At 35.7% G+C, this 20,543-nt stretch overlaps 1 protein-coding gene and 1 non-coding gene across 2 annotated transcripts in view; one reads left to right on the top strand and one right to left on the bottom strand.

The window, feature by feature from the left end:
- The window catches only part of TRPM7 (transient receptor potential cation channel subfamily M member 7), a 104,217-nt gene that overhangs the window by 18,118 nt on the left and 65,556 nt on the right, over nt 1–20,543 (top strand). Inside the window, exons 3-11 of the mRNA XM_061157140.1 lie at nt 2,207–2,245; nt 4,283–4,481; nt 6,716–6,929; nt 9,263–9,387; nt 10,138–10,309; nt 11,508–11,682; nt 12,973–13,096; nt 13,515–13,587; nt 18,185–18,285. Coding sequence (XP_061013123.1) covers nt 2,207–2,245; nt 4,283–4,481; nt 6,716–6,929; nt 9,263–9,387; nt 10,138–10,309; nt 11,508–11,682; nt 12,973–13,096; nt 13,515–13,587; nt 18,185–18,285 — 1,222 coding nt within the window. The remainder of the gene's footprint in view (nt 1–2,206; nt 2,246–4,282; nt 4,482–6,715; nt 6,930–9,262; nt 9,388–10,137; nt 10,310–11,507; nt 11,683–12,972; nt 13,097–13,514; nt 13,588–18,184; nt 18,286–20,543) is intronic.
- On the bottom strand, nt 2,773–2,879 carry LOC133067490 (U6 spliceosomal RNA). The gene has a single exon (XR_009695282.1). It is a non-coding gene; the product is annotated as a U6 spliceosomal RNA (small nuclear RNA).

Genomic DNA, 20,543 nt, shown 5'->3' with positions numbered 1-20,543 from the left:
GGAGTGTAGCCCGCCAGGCTTCTCTGTCCATAGGATTTTCCGGGCCAGGAGTACTAGTGGGTTGCCATTTCCTTCTTCAGGGGATCTTCTCAACCCAGGGATCGAACTGGTGTTTCCTCCATTGGCGGGCAGGTACTTTTACCACTGAACCACCTGGGAAGCCCAGTCTTTTATTAACTGATGTATATTAAGTTATAGCACCTGTCCCTATTATTGTGACATCATAGTGAATTCTCGGAAATATTTGTTGAATTTCTGAATATTTTGTTTGTATATTACATAAACCTTTTGTTTGAAATTCAACATTTCTTTTTATATTAATGGCAAAAAATTTTGAGTATCTCTCTTGTTTATACAAATTTTCATTATAAGAGAAATGTGCATGATAAATTTTGCAAACTTGAGATGCAGAAAGTTGGCTCAATATTCAGAGTATCAAAACATGAAGACAGTCATTATTAATAACATTTATTGCACCTATTTTTAATCTTTACTCAGTGCATAGCTTTTGTTTTAAAATATTGCTAAGTTCAGTTTATATGTAAAACTCTGTATCTTTTTTTAAACAAAATGTTATAGTAATTTTATTTTTGCATAATATCCCTTTAAGAGTAGTAGTTAATACTCTGTTGGTGTATATACAGTTCATATACGTATCCTACTATTGGGCACTTGAGTTGTTTTCAATTTTTAGCCTATTTTAAATTAAAATTAGGTTATAATGGAGATCTTAGTGGATAAAACTATTTTTGTGTTTCAAGTTTTATTCCCCTTTAGTATATGTAATGCCAAAAAACTTTCAAATATGTACATTGTCACCAGTAGTGATGGGAATGCCTGAATATTGATTAAAGTTAGGCATCATATTCAAGAAGGTGATTAATAGAAAATTACATATTAAATTTGCATTTATTTGATCACCATTAAGAAAACATTTTTTGTATTCTTTAATATTCCCCCAATTTTTGGTAATTTCTGTAAATGCTTTTTAGATCATTAAAATAGATAACCTTATTTTCTCTTTCAATCATTATTCTGTGATTTATTTGAACTTCATACTAGTTATTAAAGATGGGTTTTGTTATAAGATCATGTTTTTTAACCAGAGAGCACCAATGACATTTCCCAGGTCATGTTGTTCTTTGTTCTTAATTGTTGCATCCTTACTAATTATATATCTGGATCATAATTTTAATATTCCCTGATTGATGGACATTTTAGCTAACCTGTTTTTCTTTTTTGCTATTAGACAAAAGTATTCTGTAGTGAATAACTTTATTTTACACATATTCTATAGATACTTTTACCTTTACTCTTAAGTACTGAAATTAGAGTTTGAGAATCTACATTTTTCATTTTGATGAGTATTGCCAAATTGCCCTCCATTTGTACTCCTACCAGCAGATATAAGGCTACTTTCTTCTGTATTCTTACCAAGATATTGTCTTAAAAGGATTAAATGATTTTCTTCCAATCAAATATCTTTTCATATGTATGTTTTTACTGTGAATTATCTGTTCATATGCACTTCCTAGGTGGCTCTATGGTACAGAGTCTGCCTGTCAATGTAGGAAATGCAGGGGACATTGGTTCGATTCCTGGGTCAAGAAGATCCCCTGGAACAGGAAATGACAACCCACTCTAATATTCTTGCCTGGGAAATCCCATGGACAGAGAAGCCTGGTGGGCCACAGTCCAGGGGTTGCAGAGTGTACACGATTGAGTGACTGAGCACACACGCATACATTTATTCATATATTTTCCCATTTTATATTGATTTGATAAATATATATTAGGGAAGCTAATATATTTTTTATATATTAGGGAAGCTTTATATATTATATTTATATTTAATATATTAAATATAATATTAGGGAAGCTAACCTTTTCTCTGTAAATATTTTTTCTCAGTTTATCTTTGGACTTATATTAGTGACGTGTTTTTGCCACATAAAAATGTTTGTTTTTTTTTTATGTAGTTAAATCTGTCTTATATGGTTTCTGGGTTTTATGACACAATTAAATTGTATTTAAAATATGAAAACTGAGTTTTTAAAAAAGGTACAAATGACCTAAAATATCTCTTGAAAAATATGTAATATTCCTTTATTTTGTACTTTTTATTAATGGATTATTATTATAGTTTAGTTTAAATGAGAAGAAAAATTATTTTCCCTTTAAGTAATAGATTTACCTTGTTTTATAGATGCCTTCCAGGATGTCAAATTTGTCAGCAACTTGTCAGGTAAGTTTCATAACCAATGGTATTGCACAAATTTTGGAAGATAAAACTAGTGTATTAAAAAAGTCAGAATACACTGGGATAAAATTCACAGGCCATTATGTCTGAGCGTTACTTAACTCACACTTGAGAGGTAAAGGATTAGGCAGAGTTCTTGAAACTCAAGTGTAGGTGCCTGAGCAGAGTGCTAAAGTTGAATATGAATTAGCTGGGTAAAGCTTGAGGAAAGGGATTAAAGGCAGAGAGAACAGTTTGTGGGAAAGGCCTGGCAGTGAAAGAGATTATGGTTATGTCAGGAAACTGAAAGCTGTAGAAGGTATTAATAAGATGGATATTGAAGAGATCTGAGTCTTGAGAAATAAGTAGGGCCAGATCATTTTAACTTTTTGTATACTATGCCACACAGTTTTTATTTCATGTTAAAAGGATATTACATAGGGAAGTAACATGCTTAGATTTTCTTCTTTTTCCCCTCAATAAAAGCAGTTGGCATTTTTTTTTCTTTTTTTCTTTTTTTTTCTTTTCTTTTTAAAAATATGGAACGCTTCACGAATTTTCGTGTCATCCTTGCCCAGGGGCCATGCTAATCTTCTCTGTATCGTTCCAGTTCTAGTACATGTGCTGCCGAAGCGAGCACAGCAGTTGGCATTTTGAGGAGATTGGATTGAAAGGAAAAAATAGTTTGGTAGATTTTAGAGTAATTCTGGAAAAAAATAAGAGCCTGAATTAAGATACTACCTATGGTGATGAAGAGAAATAGGCATATTTGAAAAGGGGGATCAGTCAGATAAACTCAGTAGGATTGGTGGTGTGTGGGGAAAGGGAAGATTTGAGGACGGTACCTAAGTTTCTTACTCGGGCAACTAATTACACTTGATCTTAGCCAAAAGGCTGAGAAGCGATTCGGGCAACTAATTAAAGAGTAATATTGTTCTTTAACCAGTGCCTCCAGAGGCACCGCTGGGATTCAAACCCAGGATCTCCTGTTGACTAGACAGGAGTTTTAACCAACTAAGGCACGGTAAGATGTGATGAAGGAACGTAAGAGAAAGGAGAGAAGGTCTCCGGTTGGCAGGCTAAGAGCAGAAGTGCATAGAATGAGTTCATTTATGTATATTGAATTGTTTTACCATTTCCAGGCCTTTTCATTCCTACCTTTAGATGGGTAGTTCCATCTGGCGTCTGCACTCAGGCTGAAGAGCTTCCTTTAGCTTTTGGTATAATGCTGGTATACTGGAGATGGGTTTTCTCAGCCTGGGTTATCTGAAAATATGTTTATTTTACTCATTTTTGAAGGATGTTTTCACTGAATATGAAATTTTGAGTTTTCTCATCCCAGTGATTTGAAGATCTCATGCTGTTGTCCTCTGGCCCTTGTTTCTAGTGGGAAGTCAGCTGCCATTAGTGCAGTGGTTCATCTGTGTCTAGTGGGTCTTTTTTCCCTCTGGCTATTTTAAGAATTTTTTTCCTATAATTTTGGTTTTTAACAGCAAGCCTGTGATGTGCCTGAGAATGGTTCTCTTTTTCCTTCTTTTTGAATAAATCTTGAATAAATATCTGCAAGTTCATGTTTTTCACCAAATTTTAGCCACTGTTTCTTAAAATCCTTGTCTGCCCCTTCTCTGTCTCTCCTCCCTCTGGGACTCTGGGTATATTAGGTTGCTTGATATTTTTTGCAGGTCCCTGAGGCCCTGTTTTATTTTTGTTTAATTAAAATAATTTTTTCCCATTTATCAAATTAGATCACTTGTTTTGTTCTGTCTTCAGGTTCACTAACATTTATACAATCTCCAATGCTGTTTTGGCATCCAGTAAGTAGATGCCTCAAGCTAAGTTTATTAATAGAAGCCTGTATCATCAAATACAAATGTATTTATAGTATTTTAATGCTGTGGTGAACGTATTAACTTACTGATATCCTAAAATCAGAAAGTCAGATTATTTTCATATTCTTCAAAAGTTTCTTTATTTTCATATAGTTTTTCATTGACTGATTTTTTTAAAGGGTCTTTTAAAAGTTATATTGTTTTTTCCCCTTAGGTGTTTTTGTGGTCGCTTGGTCAAGCAACATGCTTGTTTTACTGCAAGTCTTGCCATGAAATACTCAGATGTGAAATTGGGTGACCATCTTAATCAGACATTAGAAGAGTGGTCTGTGGAAAAACATACAGAACAGAGCCCAACGGATGCTTATGGAGTCATAAATTTTCAAGGGGGTTCTCATTCCTACAGAGCTAAGGTATATTGTGTATTGGAATGTCTTACTTCATTTACCTTTTAATTAATTCCAACTCTTTGCAACTCTGTGGACTGGAGCCCACCAGGCTACTCTGTCTAGGGAATTCTCCAGGTAAGAATACTAGAGTGGGTTGCCATGCCCTTCTCCAAGGGATCTTCCCTACCCAGGGATCACACCTGGGTATCCTGCATTGCAGGAAGATTCTTTATGATTTGAGCTACCGAGGAAGCCAGTTAATTAAATAATGTATGTTTATTATCTGACAGTTTATATAATAGTGTGTCAGAAAATTAGTTTTAGTCATTTCTTTTATTTTAAAGTTCTTTGTATCGGTACACACAAATATAGAATTATTATGTCTTGGTGCATTGAACCTCTTTTAGTTTCATTTACTATTTCACTTTCTCTTTGTTTTTTTTTTTTGTCTTTTGGGTTACGTATTTTTTATTGTTGCTTTTCTTCTTTATAACATCTTATTTATATATTTTTCTGTTCTGTAGATTAATTATATAAATACTATAAAATACATCTTTAACTGGTTACTGTTACAGATTAGTACTTTTACTACTTCTGGTCAATGCAAGAACCTTTAGAATACTTGGGACTACATTTATTTCCCTCATGACTTACGTGCTTTTGTTGGCATAAATTTTATTTTTGTGTGTGTGTGTGTGTATTTTAAAAACTCCCAAATTGGTCCTCCTTGGTGGATCAGTGGTAAAAAATCTGCTTGCCAATGCAGGAGACACGGGTTCGATTCCTGATCCTGGAAAATCCCACATGCCATGGAGCAACTAAGCCCATGTGCCACAACTATTGAGCCTGTGCTTCAGAGCCCAGGAACCACAAGTACTGCACCCACATGCTACAACTACTGAAGCCTACTTGCCCTGGAGCCAGTGCTCAGCAACATAAGAAGGTACCACAGCGAGAAGCCCAGAGCACTGCAGTGAAGAGTAGCCCCCACTCGCTTCAACTAGAGAAAGCCTACGCAGAACAAAGACCTGGCACAGCCAAATATAAATAAATAAAAATCTTTAAATCCCCCAATAATAATTTGTGATTCATTTAGACTTGTCTACATTTTACCTTTTAAGTTGCTGTGCCTGACTCCCTCCCTGCCTTGATTTGCTAAGCAGTGTCATATGGTGGGCCTGTCTCTACAGGTTTTTCTGTTCTCTTGGATTCTGACCCCACAAGTTGTCACAGCTTTGGTAGCCTGCTGATGTCTTAATAACAGGGGTTGTTAATCTAGATTCTCTAGTTCCCAGGGGCAGAGTTGGTCCAAAACAATGTAGTCCATCATTGTTGAAAATGGAATTCCTCATTTATTACTAACATAATCTTTTTATTTTATTTTATTTATTCATTTATGACTGTGATGGGTCTTCATTGCTGCATGAGGGCTTTCTCTAGTTGCTGCAAGTAGGGGCTGCTCTTCTTTGCAGAGCATGGCCTCAGTAGTTGTGGCACACAGGCTCAGTTGCCTCACAGCGTGTGAAATCCTCCTGGACCAAGGATCAAACCTGTGTCCCCTGCATTGGCAGGTGGACTCCCAACCTCTGGACCACCAGGAAAGTTCTGTAATCTGTTTTTTTAATTTATTAGCTTTAGATTATTTTCCAAGCACTACTTAATGTACCCAAGTATAATGATGAGTTAAAGCTAATGCTTAAAGACTTACAGAAGAAATCTCATTACAAATCATTCTTAAGAGAATCTGGAGTCTTCTCAGTTTTATATAATTTATGATATTTTGGGATATTTTTCCTTGGTGTTTGATCTCTGTTTGTAAAGGAATGGATAATATATTGTTTTGGAAAGAACCTTTATTAGAGAATGTTAAAAGTGGCTTCCCCCCCCAACATCTGAGTATTATAGTTTTGATATGAATATTTTTTATTTCTTCTTACAAGGTAAGAAATACTGTGGATAAATTTGTAAACTAGATGAATGGTAATTGGGTTTATATAATCAGAAAGAGTAACAAATTTACATCCTAATTAACTTTGAAAATTAGAGTGCCACTATTTCTCTAGCTCTTACAGAATGATTTTTCCAACTTTAAAATTGTTTGCTTGTTATTGCTTTTTCTTAGGAATGTAAATATATTACAAGTAGCCTATGAAATCTATTTTACAATAATCTGATGCAAATAAAGTTTTTCTTAAGTCATATGATGCTGCATTATGAAACTTATGAATTATTATTTTTTAAAAATCTTTTCTTGTTAGTATGTGAGGCTATCATATGACACCAAACCTGAAATCATTCTACAACTTCTGCTTAAAGAATGGCAAATGGAATTACCCAAACTTGTTATCTCTGTGCATGGTGGCATGCAGAAGTTTGAGCTTCACCCACGAATCAAGCAGTTGCTTGGAAAGGGTCTTATTAAAGCTGCAGTTACAACCGGAGCCTGGATTTTAACTGGAGGAGTAAACACAGGTAAACAGTAATAAAATTGGTATAATTTTTATTTGATGTGTTTGTAAATTTTTCATAATATCAAATATTTGAAAAGTCAACACAGTATAAATGTATACTAGTCTTCTGTTAAGTAATCTATAGTTCTTAAGGATAAATGCTAAGTGAAAAGTGAATTTGGTTTTTGTTTGTTCTTTTAAAAGAATAATATGCTTTATCATTTACCTTTTTTTTTTTATTAAGACTTTATTTTTGGCTGTGTGTTGTGGCTTGCAGGATTTTAGTTCCCCAGCCTGGGCTGTTGTGATGAAAGTGCCAAATCCTAATCACTGGACCATCAGGGAATTCCCAAGAATAATGGGCTTTGGAACAAGGGTTTGCGAACTATGGTTCCCTGCACCAAATCTAGCCTGCTCCTTGTTTTTGTAGATAAAGGTTTATTGGAACACAGCCACATTTGTTTCTGTATCGTTTTATATCATACTTCTGTGCTATAAAAGCAGAGCTGGATAGTTCTTAGACTGTATGTCTTGCAAAGCCTAAAATGCTTAAAATTTGGTCCTTTATAAAAAGCTTGCTGACCTCCTTCTGTATAGCAAAGTGTTGTTCTTGTCACTTTGTGACTGCTGGTAAATTGAGAAAGGAATGGCAATTCATTGCCTAGACATTGGTAAAAAATAGCTTTTGCAATTAATTTTTAATATAATCTTATATTCTAAGTCTTTCCTATCACATATACAGTTTGGATAGAAGGAAGGCAAATTAATTTTAATATCCAAAGTAAAACAGAGTTATTAGTTTGCAAAAATCTATTTCATTAACAGCAACTGGTTTTTGAACCTTATTGTGGCACTCTTCTAGCCACTGAAAATATATCATTACACAAAATATTTGCCTTCATAGAGCTTATATTCTAGTGGGAAAGATGTAGAAAACAAGGAGATAACTAAATGTATAATAAATTAAACAATAAGTGCTTTGGGAGACAAAAAAATGTAGAGGAGGGATAGTGAGGGATGGTCAAGGAAGCTTTGTTCAGAAGGTAACTTTTAGTAGAAGTGGAAGAAATGAAGCAAATGAGATTAAGAATAATGTGGGACAGAGCATTTAAAGGAGAAGAAATGGAAAGTATTGGAAAACTAGTAAGAAAGGTCCAATGTAGCTTGAGTAGAATGAGCAAGGACTGCTGGGTGATGAGATCAGAAAGTTACAGGTGAGTGGTGATGGTGGGGTTGACATGGGGTTTGTGGTAAATATCAGAGCAACAGACAGATCATTGTATAAGGCCTTGTAGGCCATTATAAGCACTTTGACTTTTAATCTGAATTAGAAGGGGAGGTTTTAAACAGAGAGTTGACAGGAGCAAAGATATCTTGAATGATAGTTTAAAAATAGACTATAAACAGGCAAGGCAGCAATTGGAAGGACAGTGAAGATGCTATTTCAGTAATCCATGTGAGGAATGAGATCTAATGTGTTATAATAATCTAATTGAGTGATGCGTTGATTGCTAGGGCTGTTAAAATACCACAGACTGGGAGGCTTAATCAAAAGAAATTTATTTTCTCATAGTTCTGGAGACCCAAGATCAAGATGTTATCAAGTTTGGTTCCTCCTGATGCAGCCCTCCTTGACTTACAGATGGCCATTTTCTCACTATGTCCTCTTGTGGCCTTTCCCATTGCATGTGCATCTCTGGTGTCTCTTTTTGTGTCCAAATTTTCCCTTCTTACAAGGACACCAGCCAGATTGGATTAGGGCTTACCCTAACATGCTCATTTTCACACGATAACATAGAGGATCTGTTTCCAAACACCGTCACATTCTAAGGTACTGGGGTTAGAATATCAACATAGGAATTTTGGGGAGGATACTGTTTAGTCTGTAACAAGTGGTAATGAGAAGTTATGTGCTCTTTTGAATTACTTTTTCTGTATACTTTCCTCCCAATTTTTGACTCAGTTGGAAAACTGTTGTAGTTTTTTGTGAGTGTGTGTGTTTTGCTTATAGTCCTGAGCCATACTCTTCTCTTTTTTTAGATGATGTATAGAGCAGTAACAAAAACTACAGTTAACATGAGGAATCTAAGAGAGGAGACTAGGCCTAACAACATGGTAAAAGTTAGTTTTACGTGTGTTTCAGGCAGTTGTAGTGATTTGACATTGTGGGTTTTTTTTTTTTCTTTTTCTTTTTCGTCCTTGTGTTTTCTTTTGAAAGTTTGTCTTTTGGACTTCGTTGCTTTTTATCTTGTATATGTAAAAAAACTAGCACCAGTTGTAACGTTACTGAGAACAGGATTGTTCTGAACACAATAAAGACTTTCAAATAAAGTGAATTTAATTTTATATGAACAGGTGTGGCAAAACATGTTGGTGATGCCCTTAAAGAACATGCTTCCAGATCATCTCGAAAGATTTGCACTATTGGAATAGCTCCATGGGGAGTGATTGAAAACAGAAATGATCTTGTTGGGAGAGATGTAAGAGTGTTTTTTAAAATTTCTTTTATTTAAGCTTATGTTGAAACAAAATTAGAGCAAGAATAGTCAAAGTCAACCTAAAATATTCGTGATCATACTACAATCCTTTTGAAAACACCATCATAGATTTAAACAGTTGTGATTATAGTGTTAGTACATTTGGTTTCTGCCCTTTTTTGTATAACTATTTCACACCTTTTCCATATCATACCAGTCTGTGTAATTAAGTTTTTAATGATTGCGTGATGTTAAGAATTAATTGTCCTGTCTGTGAAAGTAGTAATCAAATGCTAGTGTTTTATTCAAGTAGGTTAAAGACATGCAAATTGTTGTAGATAATTTTTCAAGAGATTATTAAAAAGGAATTAATTATAATGATCATTTTCAAATGCAATTAAATTTCTAACATCAATTTTAAAGATTCTACTTATGACTGGAAAAGTAGCAATATGACATTTAACTGCTTTTATTCAGTGTCCTTTATATATTGCACTTTATTCCCTAATAACCTGAGAGTTTCTTAACATTGTTAATTTGCTTATTTGCTGCTGTTTCCTTTGCATGGGATGATGAAATATATATTCTTCAGTGAGAACCAAAATATAATTTTCAGCTGCTTAAAAGCGCATGCTTTTTGATACATTCTTTTTTATATTTTGTATTTTTGCCTTTACAGGTATTTCAAAATTTGTTTTTACTTTATGTTATATTTAATCCTACCCACTAACTCTCATGTTTGCTATTGTTTAGGTGGTTGCTCCTTACCAAACTTTGTTGAACCCTCTGAGCAAATTGAATGTTCTGAATAATCTGCATTCCCATTTCATATTGGTGGATGATGGCACTGTTGGAAAGTATGGAGCAGAAGTCAGACTTAGAAGAGAACTTGAAAAAACTGTTAATCAGCAAAGAATTCATGCTAGTAAGGGCATTTATAAATTTGTTGTTAAAATTATTTTGGGCTGTATTAATTGCTAGCAGCATTCTATGAAAGGTAGAATGTTCTTTAAGTCCTCATTTCCTTAGTAGCAGGATGACATACAAAACAACAAAGAGTAACTGACCTTACACAAAATATGACCTAGGAAAGGAAGTTTGAGATTAAACAGGATACTCAAATATCAAGGCCAAGCCACAAAAGTTCATTGGAAGCTTTGTTGCTCCTGTAATCCCTTTGCATCTCAAGAAATTCAGAAATATTCTTAATGTATGATATATTCCAGTACATGACTTTGAAGTTCAGGACTGAAGAGGAAAAATATACTTTATTGTGAAATAAGAATCACTTTACTTAAAGTTGATAACACAAATAGGTATCACTCTTTGGTAAATATGTCTTAAAAGTTAGTATTCTTGACACACACCTTCTTTTCCAGCCATGGTCAAGCTTTCTGGTTCAACATCTATATTTTTATTTCAAAAAGAAGAGATTTTATAATTTTAGGACACCAAAGTGAGCTGTGTGATGAAGTGAAATATAAGTACAAAAATTACAGAATAGTATTTTCAGATTATGATGGAGTCATAGCATCTCCTAAAACTTAGGAATGTTTTAGAACTTTGCAAATACCTATATTTTGGATTTTTTCACTAGGTATTCACTAAGCAAGGTATTCACTAAATTTTTTTTCTGTTACTCTTATGGAGGTCTTGGATTTTATTAATCTGTTCTGTTTATGTAATCCTGATTCTGTCATTAATTTCTATACTAATGGCTCAATACATTTGGAATCAAAAAGTGATTAAAAATAGAAACATTGGAAGTTCAACTCATGCCATATTAAAAGCAAACTGAAAACCAACTTGGTGTTTTAATTTCTAATCAAGAGTTAAAGTAGTGAAATATGCAAAATAGTTATTGCTTTTCAGTGAATATATGTTCCAGTGTGTGCCTTGTTATATATTGAATTTTCTAATTTTGTTATTTAGAACAGACTTAAAAGTCAGTGTAATTTTTTTAGTATTTTATTTATATCAGAGTAGTGTCATGTTGAGTACTTTAATTCAACACAGTCTTTTAAGAAATTTTATTTTGGCTTTTTATTGTTTCTGATTGAGAAAAAAAGATTAAATTATTGAATTTTGCCTGATATCATAATTAATCCTTTTACTTTTTTAAGGAATTGGTCAAGGTGTTCCTGTGGTGGCACTTATATTTGAGGGTGGGCCAAATGTTATCCTCACAGTTTTAGAATACCTTCAGGAAAGTCCTCCTGTTCCAGTCGTCGTATGTGAAGGAACAGGCAGAGCTGCAGATCTACTAGCATATATTCATAAGCAAACAGAAGAAGGAGGGTAAGTGTATGATTACAACATATTTTTAATAATTTCACGTAAAGAGGGCTGTGGGGGCTTCCTAGGTAGTGGAGTGGTAAAGAATCTGCCTGCCAGTTCAGGAGACGAACGACATGCAGGTTTGATCCCTGGGTCTGGAGTAGGAAATGACAACCCACTCCAGTATTCTTGCCTGGAAAATTCCGTGGATAGAGGAGCCTGATGGGCTACCGTCCATGGGGTCGTAAAGGGTAGGACACAACTGAGCACCCTTGCATAAAGAGGCTTGTGACTTCTAGAATATTAAATTAATTTTGGTGTTTTATGAACTTGAAAATACCTTCCTAAGGGTTGAGGAAAAGGCCTATCTGACACATTATTAGAATGAATTAAAATATAACAGTCTTTCTTGTGGACAGTTTTGCAATATCTGTTAAATATACAGAGGCACATATCTTTTGACTTGATAGTTTTATTTCTGGTAATTTTCCTACAAATGTACACATGTGAAGTAACTTACATAAAGTTAGGCATTACAGTGTGGTTTGTAATAATAAAAGATTGGAACAACATAGAGCATATATCAAGGGGACTAGATAAATAACATGGTACATTTGCACAGTGGAATAGTTTGCAGTTATGTATGGTTTTAATCTGTTTAGTAGACTTGAGAAGATTTAACAAAATATAGTTGTGGAAAAAGGAACATGTACAGTAACATATATTATGGTGCCTTTTATGTGGGAGAAAAGCAGAATAATAATTGTGTGTATGGAAAGAGATCCTGGAAAGTTACACAAAGTAATAGTGTTTCTTGAGAGCAGTTGAGATGGAACGGACTGATGGAAGACAGTGAAAAGGACACTTCCACTATGAATTTTCACATTTTTATATTTTATATCAAACTTTTGAGCCATGTAAATATATTCCACATTGAGAAAAAGAAAAATGCAAATGTGCTGATATCTAACACATTTTGGTGAAATACTGCTTTACACATCATAATATCTTAAAATTATACAAAATCTTATAGAATGTGAGTACTGATAATGTTAACACATGCCTTGTAAAAAAAAGTTGGAAATAATTCAGAGAAAAATTGCTCCATTTTCTGTTTTTCACCCTTGTGATTTGTAGTGGGAGTCCAATGAAGCAGATTTCACTCACGGTCGAGTATTTAATTTTTTTTTCCAAGTACTTAATACAGTATCTTTAAATGTCTTGCCCCTCCACCAGTACTTGATGATATGAGATTCTTCAAATTATGGAATTTGAAATCAGTGGATTAAGTTGTGTTTCCTCTTATTTCAGGAATCTTCCTGATGCAGCAGAGCCCGATATTATTTCAACTATCAAAAAAACATTTAACTTTGGCCAGAGTGAAGCAGTTCATTTATTTCAAACACTAATGGAATGTATGAAAAGAAAGGAGCTCGTAAGTAGATTTCATCAGAATAAGCCTTTTTATTTCATTCAAAGCACACTCTAGAGTAATACTTTTAAAAAAATTAATTTTTGGCCACCTCTGTGGCTTGTGGGATCTTAGTTTCCCAACCAGGAATTGAACCCAGGCCCTTGGCCATGAAACCATGGAGTCCTAACCACTGGACTGTAGGGAGAATTCTCAGTTAGAAAAATATTAAAGGTTTGAAAATACTTGAATTTTATTTGGTAAATGGTACAGATTCTTAATTTTCTGGGTTTTTTATTATAATGAAATTATTTCCGACCCCCCCAAAATTGTATATGCCGTGTAGTTTGAAATTACTTTGTGATTTGTGTGTGATTTATTTGCTTTATGCCTTAGCTTTTAAAATGTAAATGCATAATATTATGGATTAATCTTTAAATAGATCACTGTTTTCCACATTGGATCAGATGAACATCAAGATATAGATGTAGCAATACTTACTGCACTGCTTAAAGGTAAGGTTTAAAATGTATTTGTTAGGTCTTTCATTTGCAGTCTTTTTATATAAGTTAGGTTTTTTAATTTGAGAATTAAAACTTTCAGTAATTTTTCTTTGTAAAAGACATAGCATTCACTTTCTGTGACAGTAAATTCGCTTTTGTCTTTATATTATATAATTTTTTTAAAAGTTCAAACTAGGATTTATGCCATTAAGCCTGTTATCTTGTTAAGGATGTATAAAATGTGTCACATTTTTAATTGGCTGAAAAATAAGTGTTTAAAAGTATAAGGTATTAGTTGATGGAAATTAAAGATAGCATTCTTAAATTTGCGAATTTTATTAGGAAGGAAAGTTTGGAAAGAAAACTTGTATCTTCTAGGACTGAGGGGTTATTATACATTCACTTGAACTGTTTTTCTCTCATTATCTTTCCAAAGGCATCCAAATGATAAATAGTTTATAGTGCGAAATCTTTTCAAAAATTAGAAACTAAAATGTTCCATCTAAATACCTGACAGTATGGAATGAGGTAGCAGAAGCAGAGCAAGAGGGTGTTGTCTTACCATTCACAAGAATTTTGCAAATGTTAGGCCATAATAAATTGCCAATAGAGCAAATATTTTAAAAATACTATAATAAATATAGCATGTTTACATCATCTAAGAATAAAGATCATAAGTAATAGGAAGCCTAGAAACCATAAAGGGAAAGGTCAATGAATGTGATTTCATAAGTATAAAAAATACAAAGAGAGCACTAATATTTGCTATATTCTTTCTGTAACTAGCTACTATGCTTTAGTAGTTTATGTTGTTTACTCTTGCAACAGCCCTAAGAGTCAGATTTCCTGTTTTCCTCATTTTATAGTTGAGATAACTAAGAATAGGAATGTGGAAAGATCACTAGAAGGTTTAAAAAATTAGTGATAAGCAGATGAATAATCCATGGAAAAATGAGTCAGAATTTATGTAATAGATATTAGCGGAAATTTGGAAATGATAGAAAGATGTTAAAGAAAACCCTATTAATTGGGGGTTGGGGGGGGAAGGTTTTTATCCTCCTACTGGGTATTTGTATACTCCTGATGGATGGTATAACATTTCTGGAATTTATTTTGGCAGTGTATCCAAAACTTTATATATCCTTCTACACAGCAGTTTGACTTCTTTTTGGTTGTGTGTGTGTGTGTAATAAAGTTTTATTAAAGTATAAAGGAGATAGAGAAAGCTTCTGACATAGGCATCAGAAGGGGGCAAAAGAGTACCCCCTTTGCTAGTGTTAGCAATGGAGTTATATACTCTTCAATGAATCCAAAGAATGTCTGGAGGTTGTAAAGACCTCACCAGACCTACTCCCATAATTTACATTTTAAGATAACAGAGTTGGCCAGAAGGTTTAATACAAAGATCGTCCTCAGGCAGGATACATCCTTGTAAAGACCAGACCTACTCCCATAATTTATGTTTTAAGATAACAGAATTAGCCAGAGGGTTTAATCCAAAGACTGTCCTCAGGCAGGATACATTATTGTTACATAAACCTAAAGAATGTAGAGGAAAAAAAGTAAAAAAGTTTGTCCTTTCTTCCTCCTTGAATATCCCAGACCTCTCTCTCCTTGGGGACCCCTAGACTTCTTATCAACCTGTCTAGGAAATGACTCTCTCATTCCCCCCTTTTCTTTTCTTTTTTTTTTTTTAAATTTTTTGTTCATTAAAGCAATGTTTATAGTAGCCAGGACATGGAAGCAACCTAGATGCCCATGAGCAGACGAATGGATAAGGAAGCTGTGGTACATATACACAATGGAATATTACTCAGCCATTAAAAAGAATTCACTTGCATCAGTTCTAATGAGATGAATAAAACTGGAGTTCATTATACAGAGTGAAGTAAGCCAGAAAGATAAACACCAATACAGTATACTAACACATATATATGGATCTTAGAAGGATGGTAATGACAACCCTATATACTAGACAGAAAAAGAGACACAGATGTATAGAACAGACGTTTGGACTCTATGGGAGAAGTCGAGGATGGCATGATCTGAGAGAAGAGCATCAAAACATGTGTATTATTGAAAGGTTGTTGCTGAACGATGAGACTCAGGATTCTTGGCCTCCGGAGGAGATGAATTCAATCCAGGGCCAGAGACGAGGCTGGATCGCTCAGAGCTTTTGTGTAATAAAGTTTTATTGAAGTATAAAGGAGATAGAGAAAGCTTCTGACATAGGCATCAGAAGGGGGCAAAAGAGTACCCGTTTGCTAGTGTTAGCAATGGAGTTATATACTCTCCAATGAATCCAAAGAATGTCTGGAGGTTGCAAAGACCTCCCCAGACCTACTCCCATAATTTACATTTTAAGATAACAGAGTTGGCCAGAAGGTTTAATACAAAGATTGTCCTCAGGCAGGATACATCCTTGTAAAGACCAGACCTACTCCCATAACTTATGTTTTAAAATAACAGAATTAGTCACAGGGTTTAATCCAAAGACTGTCCTCAGGCAGGATACATTATTGTTTTATAATCCTAAGGAATGTAGAGGAAAAAAAGTAAAAAAGTTTGTCCTTTCTTCCTCCTTGAATATCCCAGACCTCTCTCTCCTTGGGGACCCCTAGACTTCTTATCAACCTGCCTAGGAAATGACTCTCTCATTCCCCCCTTTTCTTTTAGGAGAATCATGTTGCCTAGGGAAAAGGGGCATCATTCTCATTCCACAACTGCTTCCGAGCTGACAAGGGGCGTTGTCCCTAAATTGGTGAGGCAACATATTCTCCTAATCCTCATAGTGAGGATGTCTGATCCAGGGGCCCCAAGTAATGGAGGAGGCTGTGGCACTCATAGGAGCTCGGACAACTATTTGTAAATTAAAAGCTTTTAGATGGTTAGAAAACCCCATTATACAGGTTACAGATGTAAGGCAAAATAGTCATTAAACCAAGTTAAAATCAAAATGAAAAGTCACATTATGTCCATAGTTACAGTCCATCTTAAGGTTGTTAGATGTCATCAGTTTAAGAAGAGGCATCACATGCGATTGTTGAAGGTATTTGCAGACTTGGAGAAAGTCCTTTCCTTGAAGTGCAGATGTCCACCATGGGACGCCTTTCACGGATGAAGAGGGGAGTGCTCCGCAGACCCAGCAGTTAGACCGATTGTGGAATGAAGCATAGGAGTGAGCCCAGGACAGGAAGGCGTTGTCTTGAGGATCAAACGGCAGACTCAGGATTTTTGGAGTCAGCAGAAGTAGGCTCACATAGATTATCAGGCCCATCTTGTCCTGAAGGATCCCAGACGAGCCCCCAAGATGAAAGGTGGTTGCTGAACGATGAGACGCAGGATTCTTGGCCTCTGGAGGAGATGAATTCAATCTGGGGCCAGAGACGAGGCTGGATCGCTCAGAGCTTTTGTGTAATAAAGTTTTATTAAAGTATAAAGGAGACAGAGAAAGCTTCTGACATAGGCATCAGAAGGGGGTGAAAGACTACCCCCTCCCCCCTTTTCTTTTAGGAGAATTATGTTGCCTAGGGAAAAGGGGTGTCATTCTCATTCCATAACTGCTTCCGAGCTGACAAGGGGCATTGTCCCTAAATTGGTGAGGCAGCATATTCTCCTAATCCTCATAGTGAGGATGTCTGATCCAGGGGCTCCAAGTAATAGTTGGAGGAGGCTGTGGCACTCATAGGAGCTCGGACAACTATTTGTAAATTAAAAGCTTTTAGACGGTTAGAAAACCCCATTATACAGGTTACAGATGTAAGGCAAAATAGTCATTAAACCAAGTTAAAATCAAAATGAAAAGTCACATTATGTCCATAGTTACATCAGTCCATCTTAAGGTTGTTAGATGTCATCAGTTTAAGAAGAGGTATCACATGCGGTTGTTGAAGGTATTTGCAGACTTGGAGAAAGTCCTTTCCTTGAAGTGGAGATGTCCACCATGGGACGCCTTCCACTGATGAAGAGGGGAGTGCTCCGCAGACCCAGCAGTTAGACCGATTGTGGAATGCAGCATAGGAGTGAGCCCAGGACAGGAAGGCATTGTCTTGAGGATCAAACGGCAGACTCAGGATTTCTGGAGTCAGCAGAAGTAGGCTCACATAGATTGTCAGGCCCATCCTCCAACTGGCCACCGTTCGCTGTCCTCCAGTGGGTACCGCGGCCATGCAGTATCACTTAGGAAGACCAGGTGTGTCTTCTTTAAGCCCTGGGGATCAAATCTATCCCAGTTTTTCAGGATACAGTTCAAAGGAGTGAGGCTGGAATTGTTAGTTCCCATCTTGTCCTGAAGGATCCCGGACGAGCCCCCAAGATGAAAGGTTGTTGCTGAATGATGAGACGCAGGATTCTTGGCCTCCGGAGGAGGTGAATTCAATCCGGGGCCAGAGACGAGGCTGGATCGCTCAGAGCTTTTGTGTAATAAAGTTTTATTAAAGTATAAAGGAGATAGAGAAAGCTTCTGACATAGGCATCAGAAGAGGGCAAAAGAGTACCCCCAGTTTGACTTTTATAAATTCATCCTATTAAACATTTGCACAAAAATGTACTTGCCAAAAAATTGAAATTAGTTAATTGAACTTGTCAACTGTTTTCTTTGTTCAATTAGGCACTAATGCATCTGCGTTTGACCAGCTCATCCTTACATTGGCATGGGATAGAGTTGACATCGCCAAAAATCATGTATTTGTTTATGGACAGCAGTGGCTGGTATGTAAATAATATATATAAACAATGTAATTAAGCTAAATTATAACACAGTATTTGCTGAAACTGTGACCTAACTTGACATTTTACCTGTCAGTCAAAAGTGCAAAATTACTGTAACTAAACATTCTGCAGCATCCAGATCCATTTAGAATTTAGTAAGTTTCATTTGCCTCTTGATAAAAACTGTGTTATTTCATATAGATCTCTAAAAATTCTATAGCTTGCATTTACGTTTGTTAGGAATGTTTTCCTGTAATTGTCTTTTCTTGTGGCATCCTTGTCTGATTTTGGGCTCAGAGTAATGTTGGGCTCATAAGATAAATTTGGAAGAGTTTGAGAAGGATTGGTATTAATTCTTTGAATGTTTGGTAAAATTTACCAGTGAAGCTGTCTGGTCCTTATTCCTAATTAGTCTGTTCATGATTTCTATTTCATCATGATTCAGTTTTGGTAAGTTTATGCTTCTAGGAATTGATCTGTTTCTTCTAGGTTGTCCAGTTTTTTGGCATATAATTTTTATGTTAACCTCTTATGTTCCTTTATATCTCTGGTATCATTTGTAACATCTCTTTCATTTTTTGTTTATTTGAGTCCTCTCTGTTTCTCTTCTTGAGTCTAGCTAAAGGCTTGTCAATTTCTTTTTTTATTGGAATTATAATTACTTTACACTGTTGTGTCAGTGGAAACTGTACAACAAAGAGAATTAGCCATGTGCACACATATATCCCCTCCTTCTTGAGCCTCTCTCCCACTTCCCCCATCCCATCCCTCTAGGTCATCACAGAGCTCCAAGCTGAGCTCCCCATATTACACAGCAACTTCCCACTAGCTATCTCTTTTACACATGGTAATGTATATTTTTCAGTGCCACACTCCTAATTCGACCCACCTTCTCTTCCCCCTCTATATTCACACATGTCTGTTTTCTGCATTTGTGCCTGTACTCCTCCCTGCAAATAGGTTCATCTGTACCAGTTTTATAGATTGCTTATATAATGTATATGTGCGTGTGTGTATATATATATATAGATATAGATATATAGATATAGGTAGGGACCTAACAGAAGCAGAAGATATTAAGAAGAGGTGGCAAGAATACACAGAATAACTGTACAAAAAAGATCTTCACGACCCAGATAATCACGATGGTGTGATCACTCACCTAGATCCAGACATCCTGGAATGTGAAGTCAAGTGGGCCTTAGAAAGCATCACTATGAACAAAGCTAGTGGAGGTGATGGAATACCAGTTGAGCTATTTCAAATCCTGAAAGATGACGCTGTGAAAGTGCTGCACTCAATATGCCAGCAAATTTGGAAAACTCAGCAGTGGCCACAGGACTGGAAAAGGTCAGTTTTCATTCCAATCCCAAAGAAAGGCAATGCCAAAGAATGCCCAAACTACCACACAATTGCACTCATCTCACACGCTAGTAAAGCAATGCTTAAAATTCTCCAAGCCAGGCTTCAGCAATACGTGAACCATGAGCTTCCAGATGTTCAAGCTGGTTTTAGAAAAGGCAGAGGAACCAGAGATCAAATTGCCAACATCCGCTAGATCATCGAAAAAGCAAGAGAGTTCCAGATGAACATCTATTTCTGCTTTATTGACTATGCCAAAACCTTTGATTGTGTGGATCACAATAAACTGGAAAATTCTGAAAGAGATGAGAATACCAGACCATCTGACCTGCCTCTTGAGAAACCTGTATGCAGGTCAGGAAGCAACAGTTAGAACTGGACATGGAATAACAGACTGGTTCCAAATAGGAAAAAGAGTATGTCAAGGCTGTATATTGTCACCCTGCTTATTTAACTTACATGCAGAGTACATCATGAGAAACGCTGGGCTGGAGGAAGCATAAGCTGGAATCAAGATTGTTGGGAAAAATACCAATAACCTCAGATATGCAGATGACACCACCCTTATGGTAGAAGGTGAAGAAGAACTAAAGAGCCTCTTGATGAAAGTGAAAGAGGAGACTGAAAAAGTTGGTGTAAAGTTCAACATTTAGAAGACTAAGATCATGGCATCCGGTCCCATCATTTCATGGCAAATAGATGGGGAAACCGTGGAAACAGTGGCTGACTTTATTTTTCTGGGTTCCAAAATCACTGCAGATGGTGATTGCAGCCAAGAAATTAAAAGACGCTTACTGCTTGGAAGGAAAGTTATGACCAACCTAGACAGCATATTGAAAAGCAGAGACATTGCTTTGCCAACAGAGGTCCATCTAGTCAAGGCTATGGTTTTTCCA

Source organism: Dama dama, chromosome 12 (genome assembly GCF_033118175.1).
Source record: "Dama dama isolate Ldn47 chromosome 12, ASM3311817v1, whole genome shotgun sequence".
Classification (NCBI taxonomy): domain Eukaryota; kingdom Metazoa; phylum Chordata; class Mammalia; order Artiodactyla; family Cervidae; genus Dama; species Dama dama.
This window is presented reverse-complemented; position numbering and strand designations above follow the sequence as displayed.